Raw genomic sequence first — 25,975 nt, 5'->3', positions numbered from 1 at the left:
AGTTTACATTCCTTTAGAGCTCTTTCACACTGGAAACGCCTATAGCGGAGCGTTAAAATAGCGGTAAAACACTGTGTTTTTACCGTGTTTTCATTTCAATGGTGGGGGTGTTTTTGAAGCGTTTTATGAGCGTTTTAATGGCGCTATTTTTACCGCGAAAACGCAGCAAACATGCACCAGTGTGAAAGGGCTCGTAAGGGGGTTGTTTTGCTTTGCACACTCCCATGCTTGGAGACTGAGAGAAGAGGCAAGTGTCAGTCTTAATCACTTAGGACCCGGACCAAAATGCAGGTAAAGGACCCGGCCAGTTTTTGCGATTTGGCACTGCGTTGGTTTAACTGACAATTGCGCGGTCGTGCGACATGGCTCCCAAACAAAATTGGCGTACTTTTTTTCCCACAAATAGAGATTTCTTTTGGTGGTATTTGATCACCTCTGCGGTTTTTATATTTTGCGCTATAAACAAAAATAAAGCGACAATTTTGAAAAAAATTCAATATTTTTTACTTTTTGCTATAATAAATATCCCCCAAAAATATATAGAAATACTTTATAGTATAGTATTATAGCGTTTTTTTCCTCAGTTTAGGCCAATACGTATTCTACCTATTTTTGGTATAAAAAAAAAATCGCTATAAGCGTTTATCGATTGGTTTGCGCAAAATTTATAGCATTTACAAAATAGGGGATAGTTTTATTGCATTTTTTATTATTTTTTTTTTTTTTACGACTAATGGCGGCGATCAGCGTGTTTTTTTGTTTTTTTTCGTGACTGCGACATTATGGTGGACACATCGGACAATTTTGACACATTTTTGGGACCATTTTCATATAAAAATGCATTGTTTACTGTGAAAATGACAATTGCAGTTTGGGAGTTAACCACTAGGGGACGCTGAAGGGGTTAAGTGTGACCTCATGTGTTTCTTCCTGTAGGGGCGGGGCTGGACGTGTGACTTCATTGATCGCCTTTCCCTAAATCAGGGGACAGACGATCAATGACACTGCCACAGTTTTCACACAGCTCTCCCCGTTCTTCAGCTCCGGGGACCGATCGCGGGACTCCGGCGGCGATCGGGTCAGCGGATCCCGCGGCTGCGGTCACGGAGCTTCGGACCGAGGCGTGTGCCGTGACCCACAGCTGGGCACTTAGAGGACGTACAGGTACATGCTTGTGCCCAGCCATGCCATTCTGCCAACGTATATATGTGCAGGAGGCGGTCCTTAAGTGGTTAAGGAGTCCTCTTATTCCACGGCTTAGTCGGAGGAGTGTTAAAACGGTGGAACATTTAGAGTAGATTTATACCCTAAGTATGGTATTTAGCATGCTAATGCACTTTGAACCGTTTAACAACTTCCATTATTATTTTTTTGTAATATATTTTATTTCACCTTTTTACAACCTTTGTTGTATGACAGTGCTGCTGATCTCCTGCAGACTCTTTGCTGACACCTGCTGTCTTCACATGCACTCCAGCGATGGCTACATGGCATTTCTCAGGGCGGGATTCTTGATGACGACAACAGAGGACCCTACCCATGGAATGTGTGTTGAAACAGCAAGATGTAGTCTACATGGAAAGCAAATGTAACCGAGTGGTAATGCAGAAAAGCATAATAGGGAGACAGGGGAAGAGCATTGTCACCTTATAACAGGAAGGGCTTGACACATGTTTCTTCATGGCTAAATCACCAGGTGTTTTAAATAAAGCTCCAGGTTTTAAAATTGAAAATTCTTTTTAAAACGTCAAACTTCTTTGTGATGGTGGATTTGGCAGACATGGCAAAGTAAAACTAAAGCTAGTCAGACACTGCTCAATATTTCTCATTCAGCTTGTGGGCTGAGCTGTAGAAAATCCGTTAATTTCCCCATCCACACAAGACAGTGTCAGTGGAAGAATCTCCACTGCCAGCTATTGTATTCAGACAGCCGCAGTACCCGTGGCTGTATGAAGATCTGTAACTGCGTCTCATTTTCCACCCAGCTCTATCAATATTTAAAGCAATTTTTGTTGAGCTAGGTCAAACTTTCTAAACAAAGGGCCAGTGTACTGTCTTTCGGGCTTTAGGGGTGCCAGACTGTGACGTGTGAGAGTAGAAAAATACCCTGGTGTCAGTGGGAGAAAATAATGACCCCTTCTTGGTGTCAGTGGAAGGAATGGTGCCCCAAGGGCCACACATGGCCCCCGGGCCGCAGTTTGCAGACCACTGAGCTAGGTGGGGCCACCCATGGCTCAAATTTTAACTGGTTTAGCAGGAATCGGCCAAAATCAGAGCTGTCTGTGGTCTGTCTAATTCAGCCAGGTGCACAGATTAGGGTTTATGGCTTATAAAGGAGATGGCAGGTATCTTGGGTCTTTGGTTATCAAAGACCATCACTTTTAAAAATGTTAGTTTTAAGTGGTAATCCCCTTTTCTTTTTTTTTCTTTTTTTCATGGCAATACATAAGTATTGATTTTTAGCACCGTACAGTCAACCGTTGTTTCCTACACAATGTTAAAAAACACTTACATTTTTGTCATTAATCAGCCACATGTTCTGGCCTCCTGTGTCCACTCATACCACCATTACTAGTTACCAGAATAAATGCATTGGGGCTGTATATCCCATCATACCTGGCACCAGCACACACACTTTCCCCACCATGGGAAGAATATACATGGTCGACAGACCTCCTAGATCAGGGATAAGCAATTGGCGAACCTCCAGCTGTTGCCAAACTACAAGTCCCATCATGCCTCTGCCTCTGGGTGTCATACTTGATGCTGTCAGAGTCTCGCTATGCCTCATGGGACTTGTAGTTTGGCAACAGCTGGAGGTCCGCTAATTGCATATCCCTTTCCTAGATGCTTGTAGCTGGTGCAAAATGACTGGAGTTACTGTACAGCCCCACTAAGTTCATGTACAGTCTTTGCCAGCACATCCATGCCTGACATGAGGAGCGCAGGCGGGGGAAATCCAGAAGAGGAGGATCCGGATTGCTCTGTGGAATTCTATTCCACAGAGCAGGTAAGTATAACATGTTTGTTATTTTAAATATACCCGTATATACTTTACAACAACTTTCAAGTGTCTTAAGGTTCATTTAAAAAAATAAAATGGCAAACATGTCATACTTGCCTGCTCTGTGCAGTGGTTTTTAACAGAGCAGCCCAAAGCCTCCTCTTTTCAGGTCCCTGCCAGTGCTTCTGGCTCCTCCCCTTCAGCCAGTTCCCCCCCAATAGCGAGTCACTGTTGTATGTTTGCGGCTGAGCCCCGCTCTGTGTCCTTAAGATACTCAGAGCCGTGCCTTGGCCCCACCCCCCACTCTCTCCTCATTGGCTCACTGGTGGTAATTTGCAGGAGCCAATGGCTCCCACAGCTGTCTCAGCCAATGAGGAATGAGAGGCCTGGGAGAATCTGAACTCCTGTGCACATCTCTGGATCAAGAGGGAGCTCAGGTATTTGGGGGTGGTCACGGCACACAGAAGGTTTTTTACCTTTTATGCATTAAATGCACAAAGGTAGAAAACCTTGAACCTTTAAAACCACTTTAAGGCAAAGTACATTTTCTGCAAGTATAGAGAAATACCTAACTGACCTTGTCAGATTTTCAGTGTCTTCATAACTTCCTGAGCACTTGAAGAGGAACTAAACTGTAAAATGAAAAACAAAACTATTCAAGCAGGCATTTACTTTATTACAGAAGAGAAATGCTATATGAAACTTCTGTAATAACACAAACCCATCTGCTTGTTCAGTCTTATTCTGAATGTACACTGAACTGCATGTGGCACTGATCTTCCTCCTTCACCTTCCTCTGTTGTGAAAGAAAGGCCCGGCTTTCAAATGTACTGTTTAATCGCTGTGATTGGCCATCAGTGATCACAAGGCCGAAAGCCACTCTGGCTTTGTGGCTTTAGATTTTTGCTGTCTAATGACAGTGGGACCATAAAAAAACGTGCACATACTGGGCATACACAACAGTAAACACAGACATTTTTTAGTACAATGGCTGATTGCAGGGTGGTTAAGGTACACTATATTTTCAAAAGTATTGAGACTCCTGCCTTTACACGCACATGAACTTCAATGGCCTCCCAGTCTTAGTCCATAGGGTTCAATATTGAGTTGGCCCTCCCTTTGCAGCTATAACGGCTTCAACTCTTCAGGGAAAGCTGTCCGCAAGGTTTAGGAGTGTGCCTTTGGGAATGTTTGACCATTCTTCCAGAAGTGCATTTGTGAGGTCAGGCACTAATGTGGATGAGAAGGCCTGGCTCAGTCTCCGCTCTAATTCATCCCAAAGGTGTTCTATCGGGTTGAGGGCAGGACTCCGTGCAGGCCAGTCAAGTTTCTCCACCCCAAACTCGCTCATCCATGTCTTTATGGGCCTTGCTTTGTGCACTGGTGCGCAGTCATGTTTGAACAGGAAGGGTCAATCCCCAAACTGCTCCCACAAAGCTGAGAGCATGAAATTGTCCAAAATATCTTGGTATGCTGATGCCTTAAGAGTTCCCGTCACTGGAACTAAGGGGCCAAGCCCAACCCCTGAAAAACAACCCCACACCATAATCTCCTCCACCAAATTTCGAACAGTGCACAAAGCAAGGTCTATAAAGACATGGAGGAACTTGACTGGCTTACAGAGTCCTGACCTCAACCTGATATTAAACCCACTGGACCAAGACTGGGATGGCAATAAAGTTCATGTAAAGGTAAGCATCACAATAGTTTTTGTGATGGTTTATTTATAAAATGCTTTATTTTTATAAGTTATGCAATGGATTTGAGGATAGCTTGCAACAATCGGGTCATCTAGGTATGCCCTTGCAAACGAGAACACCCTGCAAGCGCTTGAAGTATTTTATTTGCCTGCAGCGATTGTGCAACATATTGGAAAATTTATGACTCATAAATGAGCAGAAAGAAATGCTTGAGCTACACTTAATATGCTGCTTGAGCTGACAAAGTCCTGTCATGATGGGCTCAGGCAGATTTAATCAGTATAGTTACCTGTATATGGCCAACATTGCTGGCTTTTGGCTTTTCTTTCCAGCATGTTCTGTGGCTTGATGGGCCGCCTTTATGGCGGTAGTGACAATTTGAAGAGTCAGGCTGTCCATATATTATACAATTTTCTTGTTCAGTTTCTTTTAGATTTACCTTCAACTATGTGGTGCAAGGGCCTGCCTGGTTGGATACAAATTGCAAGTGTTTAGGTTTGACCTCATATAGTAGTACCTTGGATTACATGCATAATTTGTTCCAGAAGCATGCGTTTAATCCAAAGCACTCGTATATCAAAGCAAATCAATGGAAACTCAGATAATTTTGTTCCAGTGTCACTGCTAGTGTATGCAGTACCGCATGTGGCCAGTGGGAAACACTCGGGAACTGAGCGACTCTGCTGCCCCCTACTTCTGGCTAAATGCGGTACTGCACACCTCCAGAGGCATGAATCCTGCTAGTCTTGTGATACGAGTTGGGATTAAAAAAAAAAAAAAAGCTTGTATTGCGAAAAGCTTGTAAACGGCGTTACTCGCAATCCAAGGTTTTACTGTATACGGTGTTGGTAAATCGAAAGGAAAATTGTATGTTTGGCCAGCCTTAATTGTTTTAGAGCATATTTATTGTCGATGTTACTTGTTGGGCCCCCTAATCATGACTGCAGCGGTCAATGTCTGGAGAAGTTGGTCACTCGATGAAAATGAGAGAACCCCATTTAGCAGTCTACCTCTTCAAACAGCACTCTTTGATCCGCTACTATTGGATTAATACAAGTAATACTAGACCCTTACATCCGCTTACCATCGCAATGAACTATTGATTTATTTATAGGTTAAAGTATTCTTTGTTTAGACATGCAAATACTCTCAGGAATTTGAAGAATCCATATTTCTATCTTTATTTTTACAGGTTGGTTGGAAAGAGAATCATGCTACCTTTATGAACGAGCTGAAAAATCTTCAAGCTGTGGGACTCACTACACTTGGTCAAGCCCTAAGGACAGCATTTGATTTGTTAAATTTAAATAGATTAGTAACTGGCATAGACAACTATGGACAGGTAGGTTCAAATGTTAAAGGAAACGGCTTCCCCGGCTCCTTCAATTTTTATTTTTTTTCCCCCCCCAATTGAAGTGTTGCTAGAAGGCAAGCGTGACTGATCTTCTGTTCATTTCTGGTGAGGTGAATAGAGAGAACTGGTCACTCCCTATTACTGGCTCATAGGCAGGTGTGGAAAGGTTATCTGGTTTGCACGGTATACCTGAATGATCCTTCATTCACCTGATCTAATCCCCCATGAGGTGCCTGTTTTATGAACCACGAGATTCCTGTATTAAAGTAATGATGTTCAGTGAAGTTTATACAAGTTGCCCTAAAGAGTAAAAGGTGGGCACCAAGAGGTCCATTCATCTGCCTTTCCTCTTCCTTGGTACCCTGAGAGCCTTCAATTTTAAGCGGCACAATATGCATTTATTAGTTCAAGAGGCTGTGTTCTTCTGCAACCTCACCCCTACCTGAAATCTGTACTTCTCCGTTGGTCAAGAATGCAAACTGTATTGAGGGATATGGGGTAAGGGGGCTAAAGCACTGGCTTTAGAGCATGTACACCACCATTTATACATTGAGTCCTATTTTCTGGGACTCCCAGGCTGTGTCAGCAATTATTTGGGTCAACTTTTAGGCATTTAGTCTAGCTTTAATCTATCCTTATTTTATTTAAAAGGAATAGGACATCTTTTGTATGTCCTTGGATTCCTTTATTTGAAAGGAATCTAAGAAAAGAAACATGGATGCTGCCATTGCGGACTTGTTGTTTTTTAAAGGTGCAAGCTCTAGGGCTATCATCCTCACCTTGGCTTCACAAGCTGGTGAGTGTCTAACCTTGGACAGACATGGGGCCAGTGACGCCTGCTTCCATTTTCCTGGCTATGAATTCAGGTTTAGGACGATGGTTCTAGAATCTACACTTTTTAAATCAAAGATAAACTACTGTTGGTAAACATGTGCTCTTGCTTGAATGTGATATAAAAGTATATAGTACACCTACCTCCTACTGTGCTGTCCTCCAGTGGTGACTGTTCTGGAACCCTCAATGTGAAGAACTGTCACCAGCACACCAACGATTCCTCAAACGGGTCCAAAGCTTTAATTTGTGGTGATGTGGTACACACAAAGGCAGGGTTTCAGAGCCACACAGGAGCCCTTTGTCGGGCAAGTACATATTTGTCTAAGTAGCCGCCTTTACCTTATATGAGGATTTTTATTCTCCGCTATAGGGTTATACTTTTTTATGTTAAGTGACTGTTATGACAACAACACTATCAATTAGTGAGAGGGCTTGAGTATTTAAAGACTTTTTATACCCTCTGTTTTTATTTTATTGGTCTGACAAAGGGGCTCTGCGTGGCTACGCAACGTTGCCCTTTGTATGTACCATAAGACCACGAAATAAAGCTTTGGACCCGTTTTTAAAAAGTCCTTGGTGTGCTGGTGATTTTTTTTTTTTTTTTTTTTAGCATTGAGTGTCTACAGTTTCTAGCCAGTGATCACGGCAGCACCCACCAGTACAGCCATCTTCAGAAAAGTGTGCATTGGGAATATTGCGATTGGTCTTATTGTTTTTTGTTAGGAGCCTGTAAAGCATTGCACTTGTGATCAGCAGATTGTGGATGTAATGCCATGGTCCTGTGACTGTATGTGTATCTGTCTGCTAATACCAATGCAGACAGTTGCACTGTGACAGGAAGCTCAATGAACTACCATGGTGCGCAACAGCACTGGTAGTTCATTGCGACTTGAAAGCCAACAGCTGCAAAGGCTGCCGGACCTTGACGTTTTCCAATTCACAAAATACTGTTTATCTGCATTTTTTTTCAGATTGACAGCCAGTGGGGGAAAAAGATCCCCCTGCTAGCTGTCAAAAGGGGGGGGGGGGGCAGTACAGGGGGCCTGAATATGGGTGTAACATGTTACAAACGGTGAACTTATTCTTTAAAATTTGACAATCTGCTCCTTTTCCCACTCTTTCGTAAACTTAAAAAAAAAAAAGTTGTGCTTAGAGATTCATTTTAAAGGGTATGTCAGGTAAAATATAAAGTCATTGGCAGTGCATGCATATTTCCCTGTGTCTTGCCCCTTTAAAGACCTTGAAAGTACAGAAAAATATCTGCTGATCTACCAGCAAAAATACCATCAGCTCCTAATTTCTAACTTCCTCTTGTGAGCTGACAACCCAGCATTTTCATTGACTGGGTGGTGTCATCCCTGATTCCCTCCCCATTTCACAATTTGACTCCTTGAGATAATAGAGGAAGTATGCACAGACCAGCTCTGAATTTATGAAATAATCAACTGTTTTTTTTTTTTTTTTCACCTACTAACAGATATAACAAACATTTTACAGACCTAAAGTAAGCACATGGCAACTAGCATGCTTCTATATTTTTAGATAGGCCTCTGATTGCAAACAGAGTTGTCCTGTTACTCTGGAGGCCCCATTCACATCTCACAATTCGGGTTTGCGGGCAGAATCTCTGCAATTGCAAATCATGGCAGGACACGCTTTTGAGTTATTTATTGGCCCTTCAAATATAATGATTTTTCTGCGATCGCATCAAAACATGAGTTTGAAAAACACGCTATGCTAGTCGCCCAAAAAGGAGCATGTGCTGCTTTTCATGCGTCGAAAGGGCATAGAGCTGCCCTATGTGCAACACACAAAATCACGTGCAACTCTGTTGTTCTTGCTGCGTGACAGTATGAATGCTGAGGGTAGGCCTAGATATGTCCGTGATGTGGCAGCTGCACGAATGAGGTGGTCCACTATTGAGCAAGAACAGATGCTGTTCGGATAGGCACATGACAACATACTACAGTAAATATCAAATCCTTTTTTTTTTTGCTCAACTGGGAATGTTTGGAAACCATGGATTTTAGATTGTCATTAGTTTTACTTTGATGCTCATTTTCTGTGCAATCCTTATACACAGTGTGGGCAACCTTCCTTCCTGTTTAGCCAGGTTTTACATAACATTTTTTAACTGACACGCATCCTCAATCTAAACACATCAGCATGCCTAGAGCACAGACAAATGTAAGAGGTTTAATAAAACCTTTTGGGATGGTGTGGAACAGTGTGTGACCAATTACAAATTCGTAATCTCAGCTAAGGGTTAATGTTTGTTTGCCCTTAACTAAGATGGCTGATTCATTACTTCCTGTTAGACGGTGACTCATCTATAATCTGATTAACTGGAACTCCTCTGCCGTACTCTTCTGTCATAATAGCCCTTTCTCATATACAAGGACACGTTTAACGCTTTAGGATTTCTTTACTTGAGGTGTTTGAATCTCTAGCTTTATATGGTGTGCATTAAAGTAGTCAATCATGTTTCACACGTCCACAGATTTTAATAGGTCCAGTGTGCTGTATATTTGTTTAGCACCATGCTAAGTTTTTAAAGGCATATTAACCCTAATATTTAGATTACCATTATGTATACTTTGTAATAACACAATGACATCGGGGTGCAACTTCTCATTGCAATACAAAGCTTGAATTTTTTACATTTTTGTTCCCACCAAGAATAACATGCAGTGTGCTCAGTTTAAAACATCCGATTGCACTAAGGAACCCTACTACAATCTGAACCATGCCATGTGCTTCTGTAGGATTGCTCAATAGGTTGGCTGTGCGTAGGGACAATCTCTCCCTCAGACCATATTTTGGCTATTTGCTGTGTTTGTAATGGTGAATAAATTCACATGCACGTTTTGAAAGGCCTGGGAGTTAAAACATAGAACAGACTTCGGAGAACTTGTACAGAATATGTGCAGTCCTGAGGAAAGAAGGGAATGGGGAAACATGACTGAAACTTTTATATACAGAAAGGCATGGTTTACAATTGCTTTGCTCTCTGAAGAGTGATTTGTGTTCGGATAGCTCCTCAGAGAGCATTTGACAGGTGGTGAAGAGGCGTATCTCCCAACTGCCTGCTTTAACTCCTACATTCTGGACTACAGCACTTGAATGGGTCACGTTTGGTAGGCGATAGTGCCCACCGACCATAATGGGATATAATCCCTGCTGCCGTCGGTGTACTCTCCCTGGCCACTGCCTTCCCAACTAAAGGAGAAGCAGTTTAGGAGCATTAAAAACAGAGCTTAACTGCAGATTTTACTGCCCCGCAAGTGTAATCGAGCTCTTAGAGCTTATTTACACTTGCTTCGACACACAGTAAAGCACCTACCGCTTCAACATGCTTTTTTGATGTGTTTTTGGTGCTTCGATGATTCTTCAGTGGTGCTTTAAAGCGGATGTGCCAGTATAAAAAAAATATTAAAAGCCAGCAGCTACAAATACTGCAGCTGCTGACTTTTATTATTAGGACACTTACCTGTCCTGGAGTCCAGCGCCGACCGCAGCAGAGGACGAGCGATCGCTCGTCTCTCTGCTGCTCCCCCCGCCATCCTCAGTGAGGGAACCAGGAAGTGAAGCGCTCCGGCTTCACTACCCGGTTTCCCTACGGCGCATGCGCGAGTCGCGCTGCGCCCGCCGATTGGCTCACACGCTGTGTGCTGGGAGCCGAGTGTTCCCAGCACACAACTGGCGACAGACGGGAAGTCAGAAAAACCTGTCTTTTGCCTGTAGCGTGTGGCCGGAAGTGGGTGCAAATACCTGTGACACCAGAAGGGGGGGGCGGGTGCCGATCAGAGTTCCACTTTAGGGTGGAGCTCCGCTTTAATGAAGCTTGGCAAATGCTGTGTGTGATTTCAGATTTATTTTAATGGGGCCCGGTAGAATTTCAGCTCAGTAGTACCCAAATCGGCAGATCCCCAGCTCGTTGGCACCCTTGTTCAGCAGCTCACCCTCCTCCAGCTCTGCTGATGCCCCACTCTTTCTGGTCCCCACTCACCCCCCGCTATATTGCTGCGCACCACATGTGACATTGCTTGTTTCTCCTGCTCTGGTACCCCAGCTCTGCCACTCAATCCTCTCTCTCCGGTCCCTGCTCACCTTCCGCTATAGTGTTCCCATGTTGCACGCCACGTGTGCCATCTGCTAGTTACTTCGCTCCAGTCTGGACCCCAATCGCCTTCCTGCTGCTTCACGCTGCACACTAGATGTGACGTCTTCCCCAGACACTCCCAGATTATATACACATGAATCAGAAGTGACTGCTGATGACGTCCTGTTGGTTCGCTTGTTTGTTTCCCATCCTGGGATATCTCATACCTGCAATACCTCCAAAACAAAGTGAATCTAACTCTTAAAAACTACAGGTGCTGTTAGTGAGCTTTGCCATGGACTTCTATGGAGGCTTTGGAGATGCTTTGAAGCACCATGAAAGCGACATGGGGTATAATTTTTGAAGCAAACACAACGTGGGAACTATTTTATTTAGTGACGGGGGGCTTTGATTGACATTCAGAGCCCTTTAAAAAAGCGTGTCCAATGCCACATTTTGAAGTAAGTGTAAACAGCCCTAAGGGTGTAAGGCAAGATTAAGGAAGACGGTGGTTTTAATATGAAGCCAAGATCAAGAACTCTGGAAAATAATCTTAAACTAGCAGAAGACGAGTTCAAAACTAATAGAAAGTATTTTACTAAATGGACCTCTTGAGTTTTTTTTATTTTTATTCTGCCGTCTGCCTTTTATGCTTTTATAAAGATTTCACCCCAATGCTGCAAAGGCAGACCACTGACTTTTGCTGGTCCTGTAAGTGTTTGTACTTTGTATAACCTGTGAGAATCCATCCTTTTGAAAGTAGATGGCTAACTTTTGGCAATTTTCTTGCATGTAGGTGAGGCCCAAGCAGAGAAGGTTTATTGACTTCACTCAGTAGTTCTAAGCCTAGGAAATGAGGCCGGATCACCCTAAATGTTTCAAGTGGCCCACTGTATCTGTCAGACAAATAGTTTGGTTTAGGTTTTCATAGGATAAAGCAGGGTTTGACAAATTTGCTTGGAATCCAGGAGCCAGCTGAAAAAGTTAGGAGCCAGAAAACGCACCCCGTCCCGACAAGCTTGCGCGCAGAAGCGAACACATACGTGAGCAGCCCCCGCATATGTAAACGGTGTTCAAACCACACATGTGAGGTATCGCCGCGATTGGTAGAGCGAGAGCAATAATTCTAGCCCTAGACCTCCTCTGTAACTCAAAACATGCAACCTGTAGATTTTTTTTAAACGTCGCCTATGAAGATTTTAAAGGGTAAAAGTTTGTCGGCATTCCACGAGTGGACGCAATTTTGAAGCGTGACATGTTGGGTATGAATTTACTCGGCGTAACATTATCTTTCATAATATTAAAAAAAAATGGGGATAACTTTACTGTTTTTTATTTTTTTATTAAAAAAAGTGTAATTTTTTCCCAAAAAAGTGCGCTTGTAAGACCGCTGCGCAAATACGGCGTAAAAGAAAGTATTGCAATGATCGCCATTTTATTCTCTAGGGTGTTAGGATAAAAAATATATATAATTTTTGGGGGTTCTAATTAGAGGGAAGGAGATGGCAGTGAAAATAGTGAAAAATAACATTAGAATTGCTGTTTAAAGCGGGGGTTCACCCTTAGAGGGCACTTTTTCCCCTTAGATGGATGCTCGTTTTTTCTAGGGGAATCGGCTAGTTGTTTTAAAATATGTGCAGTACTTACCCGTTTACGAGATGCATCCTCTCCGTCGCTTCCGGGTATGGGCTTCGGGAATGGGCGTTCCTTCTTGATTGACAGTCTTCCGAGAGGCTTCCGACGGTCGCATCCATCGCGTCACGATTTTCCGAAAGAAGCCGAACGTCGGTGCGCAGGCGCAGTATAGAGCCGCACCGACGTTCGGCTTCTTTCGGCTACGAGTGACGCGATGGATGCGACCGTCGGAAGCCTCTCGTAAGAATGTCAATCAAGAAGGAACGCCCGCTCCCGAAGACCCATACCCGGAAGCGACGGAAGAAGATGCAGCTCGAAAACGGGTAAGTACTGCTCATATTTTAATACAAATAGCCGATTCCCCTAGACCGAACGAGCAGGAATCTAAGGGGAGAAATTTTTTTTTTTAACAAATGGGTGAACTCCTGCTTTAACTTGTAATGCTTTTTTTTTTTTTTTTTTTAATTCTTTATTTTGTTAACAGCAATCCTAACAACATTAAGCACTAATACACAGTCACATGTCAATATTTCAAATTACAGTTTACATCCACTTCTCTGATTATTACATTCTTTACACCTATCCTCTTTACCACTGGTTATCCCTTAATTCTGAACAGCTCAACTATCACTCTATATTATTAGCACAAAAACATTTTACCTTCTGTCCGACTGAGCCCCCCCCATTCTCAGCCACACCCTTCTTATCCTATGCTGTTTAAATATAAATAAAAACAAAAGCAGAGAGAAAAGAAAAGAAAAGGGAAAAAAAAAACAACAAGCAAAAAAAAAAAAAAAAAACACCCTCCCCCTCCCCCTGAGGTCTTATATTCCTCATATGGTGACCATACTTCCTGATATTTCCCTTCCTGTTCTTTTAATATCATAGTCAGGTTTTCCATTTGTTGAATCTCCGTTATTCTCCCTATCCATTGCATTTTTGTTGGAGCTACTGTACTTTTCCAAAGACTCGGGATGCATGCTTTTGCTGCCGTAAGTAAATGTCTCACCAAAGAATTTTTGTATTTTTCATTGGATAACGGGGTGTCATGCAAAAGGAACACTGACGGTTTTTCTACAAGAGCCACATCTGTGATTTTTTTTACTGTTTCAGCCACCATCTTCCAAAAATCTCGCACTCCAGAACACTCCCAAAAAATATGTAAAATGGTACCTTCTGCATTTTGACACCGCCAGCATTGATTAGACACTTGAGGAAACATCTTATTCAATACTGCCGGAGTTCTATACCACCTGGTTAAGATCTTGTACCCTCCCTCCTGATATTTAGTTGCCATCGAGGCTTTATGGGTAAATAGCAGTATTTTCTTTTTCTGTAGCTCCGAGAAAGTCATTCCTAGGTCCCTCTCCCATGCTTTTAAAAAAGCCAATTCTTGTGGAGCTCCTAGATCTACCACCATCGCGTACATAGCAGAAAGTAAGTGCCTCATAGGCTCTCCCTTTAAACATATCTTTTCAAAGTCAGATAACATTCGTAATTCTGCCATATGTTGCGTGGCTACCCGTATATATGCTTTGAGTTGTATTAACCTGAAACTGTCCAAGTTTTCCGAGAACTCATTTTCGATCTCCTCCCGAGTCATTACATAATTATTCCTTGAAAAATGAACCATCCTACTAATTCCCCTCTGCCTTACCTCTTTGAACCGTTGGTCTACCAATCCTGGCTCAAAACTTGGTGTCCCCAAAATTGGGGTCATAGGACTTGGGTGTACCGACATCTTTGTTTTCTTGAATACTTTTTTACTGACCTGGATTGTAGCTCCTATCGTGGGATGTCCCTTCACCTCCTTTGGTATCACCCCCTCCTCTATCCACACTATTCCCTCCAAGGGTATATCAGTTATATTTTGCTCCATCTGTATCCATGGTTTTTCCTTATCCGCTATACACCATTCTACCACTCTCATTAAATGTGCTGCTACATAGTAGCTTTCCGGGTCCGGAAGTCCCACCCCTCCTCTTTCTTTAGGTAGAGTCAGCACCGTTCTGCGTACTCTCTGGGTTTTCCCTGCCCAGATAAATCTCACAAACCTAGAACTGATATCTCTCAAAAATCCGGCCGGTAACTTAATGGGTAGAGTCTGGAATAGGTATAACAATCTGGGCATCACATTCATTTTAATGATATTTATTCTTCCAAACCACGTGAATACCTCTTTATCCCACCTTACAAAGTCCAATTTTATTTGCCGGATTAAGGGTGCAAAATTGAGTTCGAAAACTTGGCTCAGCTTGTTTGGTATTTTGGTCCCTAAATAACTTATGTATGAATCCGTCCACCTAAATCCAAAATTCCCCACTAATTGCTGTTTCAGTTTCTCGCTCAGTTCCACACCCATTGCCTCGGACTTGCTATAATTTACTTTAAAATTAGATAGCTCTCCGTATTTGCGTAATTCTTGTAGCAATACTGGTAGAGATATTCCTGGCGAAGTTATAAAAAATAGCAAGTCGTCCGCATAGGCCGCTACTTTATGTTCTCTTCCTTTTGTTACCAAACCCCTAACATCTGTATTAGCCCGAATTGTCCTCAACAATGGTTCTACCGTAAGAACAAATATGATAGGGGAGAGTGGACATCCCTGCCGTGTCCCATTACTAATTGAAAAAGGTTTAGACATCATATCATTTACTTTGACTCTTGCCCTAGGGCATGTATATAAACTCTTAATCCAATTTAGCATCCCCTCTCTCAACCCTATATGTTGCAACACCACTCTCAGGAATGTCCAGTCTACCCTATCAAATGCCTTTTCAGCATCGGCAGATATAATCACTAACGGCTTCTTTTGAACATGCGCTGTATGAATCGCTCCTACTACCCTTTGGGTATTCTCCCTCCCCTCTCTACCAGGAGTAAACCCCACCTGATCTGGGTGTATGATTGCTGGAATATATCCTAATAATCTGTTGGCCAAGATTTTTGTCAGGATCTTAAGGTCAACGTTCAATAGTGAAATTGGCCGATAACTGGCACAATTAGTTGGATCTTTGCCCTCCTTAGGGAGTAGTGTAATATGAGCCATCAATGTCTCTTCTCGCATCTCCTGCCCTTCCCTTATTGAATTAAAGGCCGTCAAAAATTTTGATGCCAATTTCTCCGAGAACGTCTTATAATAAAGCAGTGTATACCCGTCGGGACCAGGCGCTTTACCTGGCTTCATTACTTGTATGGCTTCTAAAAATTCCTCCATAGTAATTGGCCCATCAATCCCTCCTGCTTCCTCTTCCGACAGCCCGGGCAGCCCTGATGCCTCTACATACTCTTTTGCCTGATGTTCTCGGTTAGACATCCTTACTACTTCCTGTTGCCCTTCTATTTTATACAATTTGGTATAATACTCTCTGAATACTTCTGCTATATCCTTAGTAGATTTCACCAAAATGTCTCCCTGTGTTTTTATCTGTTCAATATGGTTCCTAGTCCGAGTTTCTCTTAAGGCGTTTGCCAGCATTCTACTAGGTTTATTTCCGTATTCATAATACGCCCGTCTACATCGTGTTAGTTTTGCTTTAGCTCTATCCATCAATAACCCATTTAATTCCTCTCGTAGCCTCATAAGTTTTTCTTCTACTTGCTGGGTTTGTGATTTCTTATGTGCCAGTTCTAATACCCCAATCTCTTTCAACAATGTCTCCATTTTAGCACCTAAAACACGTTTCCTATGGGCCCCTAATGCTATCAACATACCTCTGATATAGCATTTGTGAGCTTCCCAACTACATAATGGTGATATTTCTTCTGACTCATTGATAGTAAAAAAAAACCTCTAGTTCCTGCTTAATTTTGTGTTCATACTCGGGTTCCCTTATGAGTGTCTCATTCATCCTCCAATTCCATTCCTTCGGACTTGCCTCGCCCAATTCCATAGTACAACTCATTGGAGCATGATCTGACAATGTGAATGGGCCTATTGAGGCTTCCACTATGCATGTTATTGCATTCTGAGATGTAAAAATATAGTCGATTCTAGTATACGTTTTGTGATTTGCAGAAAAAAAAGTATAATCTCTCTCATACGCGTTTAACTTTCTCCAGGTATCTATCATCTGTAAGTCTTGCAATAATCTTTTCGCCCTCCGAAGTTTGGAATAGGACAAGTGAGACACTCCCTTTGAGACATCTAAGGTGGGATCCAATGCAATATTCAGATCCCCACCCAGTATGACAATTCCCTCTTTGTTTTGGTGAACCAAATCCATATATGTTTCTAGAGCAGTTATTTGATCCTCATTAGGTAAGTACATATTGACCAGAGTGACCTTTTGTTCATACAAGACTCCATTTATAATAAGAAGGCGCCCTGACTCATCTTGAGTTATCTTAGATTCTTTCCATGGCACCTGGTTAGACATCATAATTGCTACACCGTTAGCTTTTGATGTTTGGGATGCGCTATGATACACGATTGGGAACCTACGGTTCCCTAGTCTAGGAATTTTGTCATTTCTAAAATGTGTCTCTTGTAGAAAAATAATTTGAGATTTTAATCTACCTAACTCCGCCAATAATCTAGTACGTTTTTCCGGACTATTTAGCCCTTTCACATTGTACGAAGTAAAGATACACTTCGTCATCTTTCCTACCCTAATTTCTCCCCAGACGGCCCTGTGGAGGGATAAGGGATAAGACCGGACCCCAGGGAGATAAAAAAAAATTAAAAAGAAAAAGAAGAAAAAAAAAAAAAAACTAAATAAATAAATAAATATTACAAGTTCCTTAGGGTCTGGTTAGATCCTCCAGTACCCTGCGTGTTATACTCTCAAGGCAGTTGTAGGCACTATGCCCTGGCAACTCTGCCTACTACTTGCCTACTATAAGAAACCTCAAAAAAAAAAAAAAAAAAGGCACAAACAAGAAAAAGAGAGAAAAAAAAAAAAAAATCTTAAACGTCTCCGACTTCCCTCCACTTGGAGGAGAGACGTTGAAATAGGGGGGAATAAATAAACACAGCAGCGATCTGAGCCTTCCTATCCACCCCTTGCACCCACTTTTTACCCGCTTCTTATTACCTTAACATCACCTTTTGATCCCTTCCCTTGAGCCCCCTTCACTCCCACTGCTTATTCCCAACAATGCTGTTTGAAAGATATGACCGTTAAACTTAGACTCTTACGGAACCCCAAAAAATAAAAATAAAAAAATAAATAAAAAAGGAACCCCTAACCCTGCTATCCTTCCTGCCACCTTGGGGGTGTCCCTTACTAGTAGTACCTTTTAAGAGTAGCCCCTCCTCTCCCAGGGGAAGCTAAAAAAAATAAAAATAAAAACACCTTAATATGCCTCCCTTTTACTCCCCTTATTCCCCCCTCTCCCTCCCCCCCCCCCTCCCCCCCTTTATCTTAACTAAATTCCTCCCCTCTTTATATTAATAATTCCCCCCCTTCATCAAGTGTTACCCTTCCTTTATAGCCTAGTGCTCTAGTGATCCAAAAAACCTGTGTACTACCCCTTACAACCTACCCCCCCTCCCCCCTATTACCAGTCCTTTACCCAAAAAAAAAAAAAAAAAAAAACAGGTACCCCTATACCAACATTGATATTTATATATACCAACTCCCCTACCATTCATACACATAACTCATAACACAAGTATAACCTCAGTGCTAACATAATATCAGCTCAACCCTGCCGATATATACACACACATATTACTTACAATATTCTGGGACCCCTATTGTCCGTGAAAACATTATCTGTGAAAAATATTGTGCATTCCCCCCCCCCTCCATACCCCCCCAAACATAAAAAAAAATGAATATACCCCAAGACATATACACCCTCACAATCACCCCTACTCCCCTCCCCCCAGGATCTAGGGGCAACACTCTACTATGAATTGTTCCACTGTAACTACTTATGTACCATGCTATTATATGTTACCCATACCAAGAAGGAAAAACTACCCCAGCAGTTGATCCTGCCCCCTATAGACCCACCCCCAATATCACAAAAAAAAAAAAAAAAAAACAGAGAGTACATTTCCAGTACTTCACAACTTGTAATGCTTAACTTGTAATACCAACGGCCACCACCAGATGGCGCTAGCTCACATCTGGTGGTAATAACTTGTAATACCAACGGCTCACCACCAGATGGTGCCACCTTCCAAGCCAAGTCGCCAGGATGCTATTTCTAGTCGCCCTGGCGACCGGGATTTGTCGAGCCCTGGGATAAAGTATTGTTTAAAGAGGAAACCAAATTTCTTTAGTTCTCCTAAAAATAAAACGTGGCTTCTGTGTATAGAAATTCTTTATTGATTCAGGTTTCATGAATTGCTTCTACTATGTAGGCATAGTGACTGGAGGAGAGCTAGATATACACATGGGTGCCAAAAGATGATTGTCGCCTGTTCTAGCTGCTTTCACATGGACTGGGTGACAAGCTTGGGCAGGTTCAGACAATTATTGCAAACAAGTTAGAATATCTTGTCTTTGTTTCTCCCATTATTACCCTGAGCTTGGACTGTCTGCGATGTGAGCATGTGGAATTTTCTTTCTTTTCCCAGCACCGATAATGTTTACTGCATGTGTCATAGACCTATCAAATATTAAACAGGAAAAAACCCTCTTAACCTGACTCCTAAAGGAAACCTGTCGTCACATCCTGTGTAATCTAAAGGCCTATTCTCATCTGTCTGGTCTGTTTTGTGGTGTGTAATACGCCTTCATGTGTGTTGCATTACACACACGTGTGTGTGTATATATATATATATATATATATATATATATATATATATATATATAGTTTGTGTGATAGATATATCTATATATCTATCACACTATATATATATATATATATATATATATATATATATATATATATATATATATATATATATATATATATATATATATATATATATATATATATATATATATATATATATATATATATATATATATATATATATATATATATATATATATATATATATATATATATATAAATATAAATCTGTCGTATATTGATTGGTTTGCGGAAAAGTTATAGCGCCTACAAAATAGGGGATAGATTCATATTTTTTTTTTTTTTACTAGTAATGGTGGCGTTCTGCGATTTTTGTTAGGCCTGCGATATTGCAGCAGACATATCGGACACTTTTGGGTTCTGAAAACTTGCTTATAGCATCACCGGGTCTTCTGATGAAACACCCTGATATTTTACCAAAACCGGAAAGTGCAAAATTTGGTGCAGCTGTGCATAGAAAACAATCGGCTTCCAGTCTTGTTTTTCGTGTTTTGTCAAAGTGGGTATATACCCAGTGAAGTGAACGGCCTCCGATGATACAGAGATGAAACAAATCTCCCTACATAAGTTTTACATGTATATCTGCTGTCTTGACAATCTCGAGTTGAAAGCTAGTTGGCTATCATGCACAGCTGAGACAGATTTTGCACTCTTCTTTATTGGTAAATGAACCCCCCCCCCCCCCCCGTGTCTGTAAGACATTGTTACTGTTGTATTAATACTATATTTAGGGTTCATGCATGCTAGGCGGCTAAAAAAAAGTGCCTGGCAGAAAAAGCGGCATAAAGATATGCTTATAGTGGCATTTATTTTTTGCTGTATGTGACGCTTTTCTCTCAAGACACAACACAAATTGAGATTTGATTTACTCCCCATTCTTCTATTACCGTATATACTCGAGTATAAGCTGACCTGAATATAAGCCTAGGGTGTCCATCTGCATGTCTCGCTGTGCCCATGACTAGACTTACGTTTAACATGGGAGTAAATAGAAGGTGTGCCCGGTTTGAAATATCTGTGCTCCCCGGCCGTATGTCCCCCAGACAGCAAACTTTACACACTTGTAGAGGATAACTGTGTGCCAAGTTTTGGGTCCAGGGGACCTACAGCCAGCCGGTACCGGGTCCTCAAATTACCGTTTTACATGGGAGTCTATGGAAGGGGTGCCCGACTTTGAAAAATTGGTGCTCCCCAGCCGTAGGTCCCCTGGACAACAAACTTTGCACACTTATAGAGGAAGAGTGGGGCTATATGTGTGCCAGGGGACCTACGGCTGGTACCGGGACCCCAAAGTCCGAGAGACCAGGCGCAAAAAGGTGACTCGAGTATAAGCTGAGGGGGGCATTTTCAGCACAAAAAAGTGCTGAAAAACTCGACTTATACTCGAGTATATACGGTAGTAGTAAAAAAAAAAAAAGCAAACTATGTTGGTTACAATTGACATTTAAACTACAGTATTCCCATTTTTGTTTTGTCACTTCATCTTCAGAAAATGTGCAAAATTGGGGAAAATGCATCTTTGCTTTGCAATGCTTTGTATCAGAATTGGCTTTTTAGTGTCATAAGCTGTACTACTTGCAAAGTAAAAATGTTTGTTTTTTTACTTGCAGGAAATGCATTAATGTAAAAACATTTAGGCCTCATTCACACTTGGCGGACTCCGTCGCTACGGAGTCCGCCTGCTCCCGTCGGCTCAGCGGGAGATCAGTCCGCAGATCTCCGCTGACATCCGACGCTCCATAGGAATGCATGGAGCGGCCTTTCAGGTCAGTGACAGGCGGACCCGAAAAGGCCCGTAGTGTGAATGAGGCCTTAGTGTTTAGAACCACTTTAAAATGTAGTAGGTGTTGGCCTTTTCTTTTTTTTTTTTTTTTGCTTCAACTGCTTGGCCCCAGGAAATCATGTATTGTAAATATTTATTCATCCATTCACTGTAGCTGATCCGTTTCTGTAATTCTTCTCACTGACTCCCATTTGTAAACTGTCACTTCATGGATTTGTTAATAGAGCTTGTGAAGTGTGCGTGTGTTCCCTTCCAGATCACCTGCCAGCACCCTGAAGGCCAAAGTGTGTGGGCAACACTGGTTATGGCATTTTGCTGGGGGCGTGGCCTGGTCAGAGTCCAGGCTGAGGTTGCCACTCCATTCATTGCAGCAGGACACCGTAGATTTGCGGCTTCCAGAGGGTCACCCTTCCTTTCTTCAACCTATAGCATTTTGGTTGCCGTGCTTAATTTTTGTTTCCCTATGGCTTGCTTTTGGTCACTTCTTGTTTACTTTCTGCTTCCATTTAGAAATGGTGGTTTTGAAAAAGCACGAATTCCGTGTGGAATGCGTCAACCCTGTACCCCCTGCCAATCCGTGTTTGGTTGTTTTTTAAACTATTTCTGTACTATTGAATAAAGCCAAAATTGCATCGCATGAGTGTGCAGCCGTCAGACTTTTTGATTTATCCAGTTAAAAATGTAGTCACCACGTCCCATTGGAAGCTTTAGGGGTGGATGGAAAGGGTGCAGATTTGATCACTGGGCTTCACTTGTTGTGAAAGTATTGACTGCGGAGTGGCTGTAGCTCTTAATGTATCTAGCACTCATCATATGGATTATGAACCTTTAAATTTTAAAGATGCTGACTTATGTGGGGTTTATTTTTTATTTTTTTTATCTACCCCCAACAATAAGGAAAACTGGAGGAGAGTGCTTCTGTTTCCCAGTCTCTATTACATAGATGTTAATCCTGTTGCTTTCCCCAGGTGACCTTTTCAGTAAGATGGTAAAAGCTTTCTAAGAGATTCTTCCGTCTTCTCCGAGTCAGATTTTAACCTGTGGGCTGATGAGAAGTGTTGCATGACCTGGATTCTCATTCATGTAGGAAGACTACCATTCTGCTGACTTTAAAAATCCCCTCCAGGAAACCTTTGGAAAGCTTTGTGTTCACCACCAGCTTCACTTGTAAACCAGACCTTGCATTAGTATGCATTATTAAGGCCCTTAACGTCTACCTTGATCAACTACACTGTGACTTTTGGGAGTGTGCGCCAAGAAAATATCTTGATGTAGTTTAGAGGACATGTGACGTTGATATTTATTTTATTTCAGATACTTGTATAGTGCTGTCAGTTTACACAGCGCTGTACATTGACATCAGTCCCTACCTTCAAGGAGCTTACAATCTAAGGTCCCCAACTCGCATTCGTAAACATACTAGGGCCAAATAACCTACCAGCATGTCTTAGGAGTGTGGAAGGAAACCGGATTACCCGGAGGAAACCCACGCAAGCACAGGGAGAACATGCAAACTCTAGGCAGGTAGTGTCGTTGTTGGGATGCGACCCTTTTGCTGCTAGGCGAAAGTGCTATCCACTACACCACTGTCTAGCCTTCAGTATGCTGCCTGAAGAGTATTATGACCAAAGCCTTGGCTTAAAGGTAAACAACCTGCAGGTTCTTCTCTGTCTAAAGTTGACCTTGAAATATATATAAATAATTAAGAATGATATATCTCACACGTACGTTCAAGTCAAACCAGGACTTTTGAGTTTATGTTAAACAGAACACATTTCAAGGCGTGCATTTTATTTTTGACCTACTCCCCAGCTACATTCATACTTATCTCAGCATTTATTGCCTGGAAATCTTTGGCATAGAAAGATTTGTCAGTACACCTGCACCATCCTAGGACAGCCTGCTTCATTTCGTCATCAGCTCTGAAATTCTGACCTCCGAGGTTCTTTCAGGGGTCCAAACAAGTGGAAATAACTTGGAGCGAGGTCCTGGCTGTAAGGGGATGTGACAATTCTTCTCAGTCGAGTTGCTGTAATGTGAACGTAGTGTGGCGAGCATTACAAGCTCGTTGGTTGTCCTGGAGAAACAGGACGCCTTTGGCAATCAAACCAGGCTGGGTTTTTCCTGCAGCAGTGTATGCATATCACTCAGAATATGGCCGTTATCACTGTTGATAGTGGCACCATGGGGATGAAAATCTACATGAATAACTCCACATTTGTCCCAGAAAGCACTTGCCATCACTTTACCTGCAAACACAATTTTTTCCCCCAAAAAATTTTTGGTAGGGGGTGAGCCTGTGTTGGAGCCATGCATGCACAAACGTTGTCTGCCATCTTGATTAATGGTCACTGGACTGGCCCACGTGTGCGGTCTATCAGTAATGGGACATATTTTCCACTTACTACTGCGTGTAGTACTGCCACGCTAGCATTCCCTTTTTATATCTGTAAATGTTGAAGTCCCGGTTTGACTGTCTATCAATCCAGATAATGTCGGTTGCCTTTTTTTTTTCATACTGATACTTTTGCTTCAATCAGTCAGACTAAACTCCTGATCTTTAAGTATGAGAATCAACATGACAGCCAAAAAAGTAGCATATTTCAGAGGCGATTACTGGTAGCATACGTAGTTCCCTTTTAGGAGACTATAAGATGAACCCATCGCCTAACGGGAGTCTGTGCTCATTTTTGCCCACCAAACACTCGTCCGAACTCAAGGAAACTACAGTCCCTTTTTTTTCTTCCCAGCCCCCCCCCCCCCCTTTTAACCAATATTCTGAAATGCTGTGAGTCATAATATCTGTTCTTGCTTTCTGCTTTACCAACAGTGTGAGAACACTGATCATCCTAATGTTCTGACCCCCCTATGTTTTTAGCTATCACAATTACTGGGTCTCTGCAGTTTACCTTCATATTTGTTCTACATAGTTGGGTTCTCTTCAGCCATACAGTACAGTAGCTGTGCAGATGGCTTGGGTGATCTTCCCACTTATGAAAGAATATGGTTCTTTGCTGTCTTAACTTGGGCCTTGTTTGTAAGGGCAAGTCTTTTTGGCTACTTCTAAAACTCAATATTTTGGACTCTTGTGCCCCAGCTGAACAATTCCTGATTGTTGACCATCCAGACATTGAATGTGCCTGCCCATCACCTAGTCTCTTGTGGTGTCAGGGAAGCATATTTACACATTAGAATTTGTAGGTGATCTGGCAGTATGTAGTTGCCTTTTAGGGGGGATGCAACCTGAGCCCTGGTTCACACTGGTGCAATTTGACATGTCAAATCGCGGCAAAGGCACAGTCCTAATCGGTGCAACGCTGCATTTGTGGTGCTGCACTGATTTCAAAAAGTAGCTTCTGTACTTTTTGCGATTTTCGGCGCGTGATTTACATTCTGAAATCGGGAGTGAAATTGTGCGAGTTCAGCTGAAATCGCACAGCTTCAATCCCGCAGCCCAGCGTGAACCTGGGCTTAATGTGAGGCTGGGAATCTTTTCATGCTTTGTGCCATTTTTCTATTAATGTACAGACAATCCAGTGGCACATGTCAATCAAGCAGGAGTGTATAGGGGCTGTATTGCAATAGATGGCACACATGATCCTGATGGGGAGCAAAGATTAAAGTTGTTGTAAACCCTTACATATACTCCATGAAGTGACTGGCCTTAGGTGATGGAGATTAAACCAATCCTACTACAAATGTACATGCTTACCTGCAATATTCTCTTCACTGCATCCATTCAAATTCAAAAATCTATAAAGCTGCTCTGAGCCCTTAGAAAAAATGGGTCAGGGAGCTGATATTGCACTCTGCAGATTTCAATGAGACCTCTGACAGAAATCACACACGCGCACACACACACCTGAGGCTGTCAATCACAGGCTCTGTGCTGGTGCTTCCCCTCCTGTCACCTTTTTTTCTTTGTCAAAAAAACTTGTCAAGTGACTCCAGCTGATAACAGGAACAAATCGGCAGCCAGAAATTGCTCTTAATTGAGACAAGTACACACTATAAAAGGGTATGTTTGGTTCTTATTTCATGTTTGAGGCTTACAATCACTTTAAGATCACTGTTTTAGTGATGAGCAATAGCTGAATCCATGAAATATCTTGCTTTAGACACTGTTATCCTGTTCTTCAGAAAATATTGACTAAATGTCCAGACATTTGGACACCCAAATGGTTACTCTAGTGCAGTGTTTCTCAATTCCAGTCCTCGGGCCCCCCCAACAGGTCAGGTTTTCAGGATTTCCATTATTTTGCACAGGTGATTTGATCAGTTTCACTGCCTTAGTAATCACCACAGCCTTTTCAACTGAGGGAAATCCTGAAAAGCTGACATGTTGGAGGGCCTGAGGACTGGAATTGAGAAACACTGCTCTAGTGGTAAGTATTTTATAACTTCTGATGTTCTCTTATGACATAGATTCTCATCAATATATGTAAATCCAGTGTAAAATGGCTATCAATACAGATCTACAGTGGCTTTGTGGTCTTTCTAATATGTTTACCAGTCAAGGTAATTTCCTCTTTGACCTGTAGGTGTCACTGTTGCAATACTGCATTTAGACATCTAGCTGCAGAAACCACTGTGCAACGTTAGGACTGCTAGGATTCCTAGGCCTTCGGTGCTGCCGTATTAATCAAATTTTAAAGTGTACATAAAGTTTAAACTTTTTCAAAAGCCATTATTCTCGGCTATCGTTGTCAAGTAGCCGCATCCAGGGCTGCCTAAATGGCCAAACAATGACTGCGTCTGATTGGATGAAGTCACTGTTCAGCCAGCAATT

General features: G+C 42.1%; 1 protein-coding gene across 3 annotated transcripts in view; it reads left to right on the top strand.

Moving 5' to 3' along the window:
- INTS6 (integrator complex subunit 6) overlaps window positions 1-25,975 on the top strand; it is a 91,374-nt gene that overhangs the window by 9,541 nt on the left and 55,858 nt on the right. For 2 of the 3 annotated variants that reach the window (XM_040340329.1, XM_040340331.1), the window contains exon 3: window positions 5,897-6,046. The exons of the other annotated variant lie outside the window; for it this stretch is intronic. In XM_040340329.1, coding sequence (XP_040196263.1) covers window positions 5,897-6,046 — 150 coding nt within the window. The remainder of the gene's footprint in view (window positions 1-5,896; window positions 6,047-25,975) is intronic. 3 annotated transcript variants of the gene reach the window in all.

The sequence above is a fragment of the Rana temporaria genome, chromosome 2, assembly GCF_905171775.1.
Source record: "Rana temporaria chromosome 2, aRanTem1.1, whole genome shotgun sequence".
Taxonomy (NCBI): domain Eukaryota; kingdom Metazoa; phylum Chordata; class Amphibia; order Anura; family Ranidae; genus Rana; species Rana temporaria.
The sequence above is the reverse complement of the archived record's forward strand: the minus strand, read 5'-3'. Positions and strand labels throughout refer to the sequence as shown.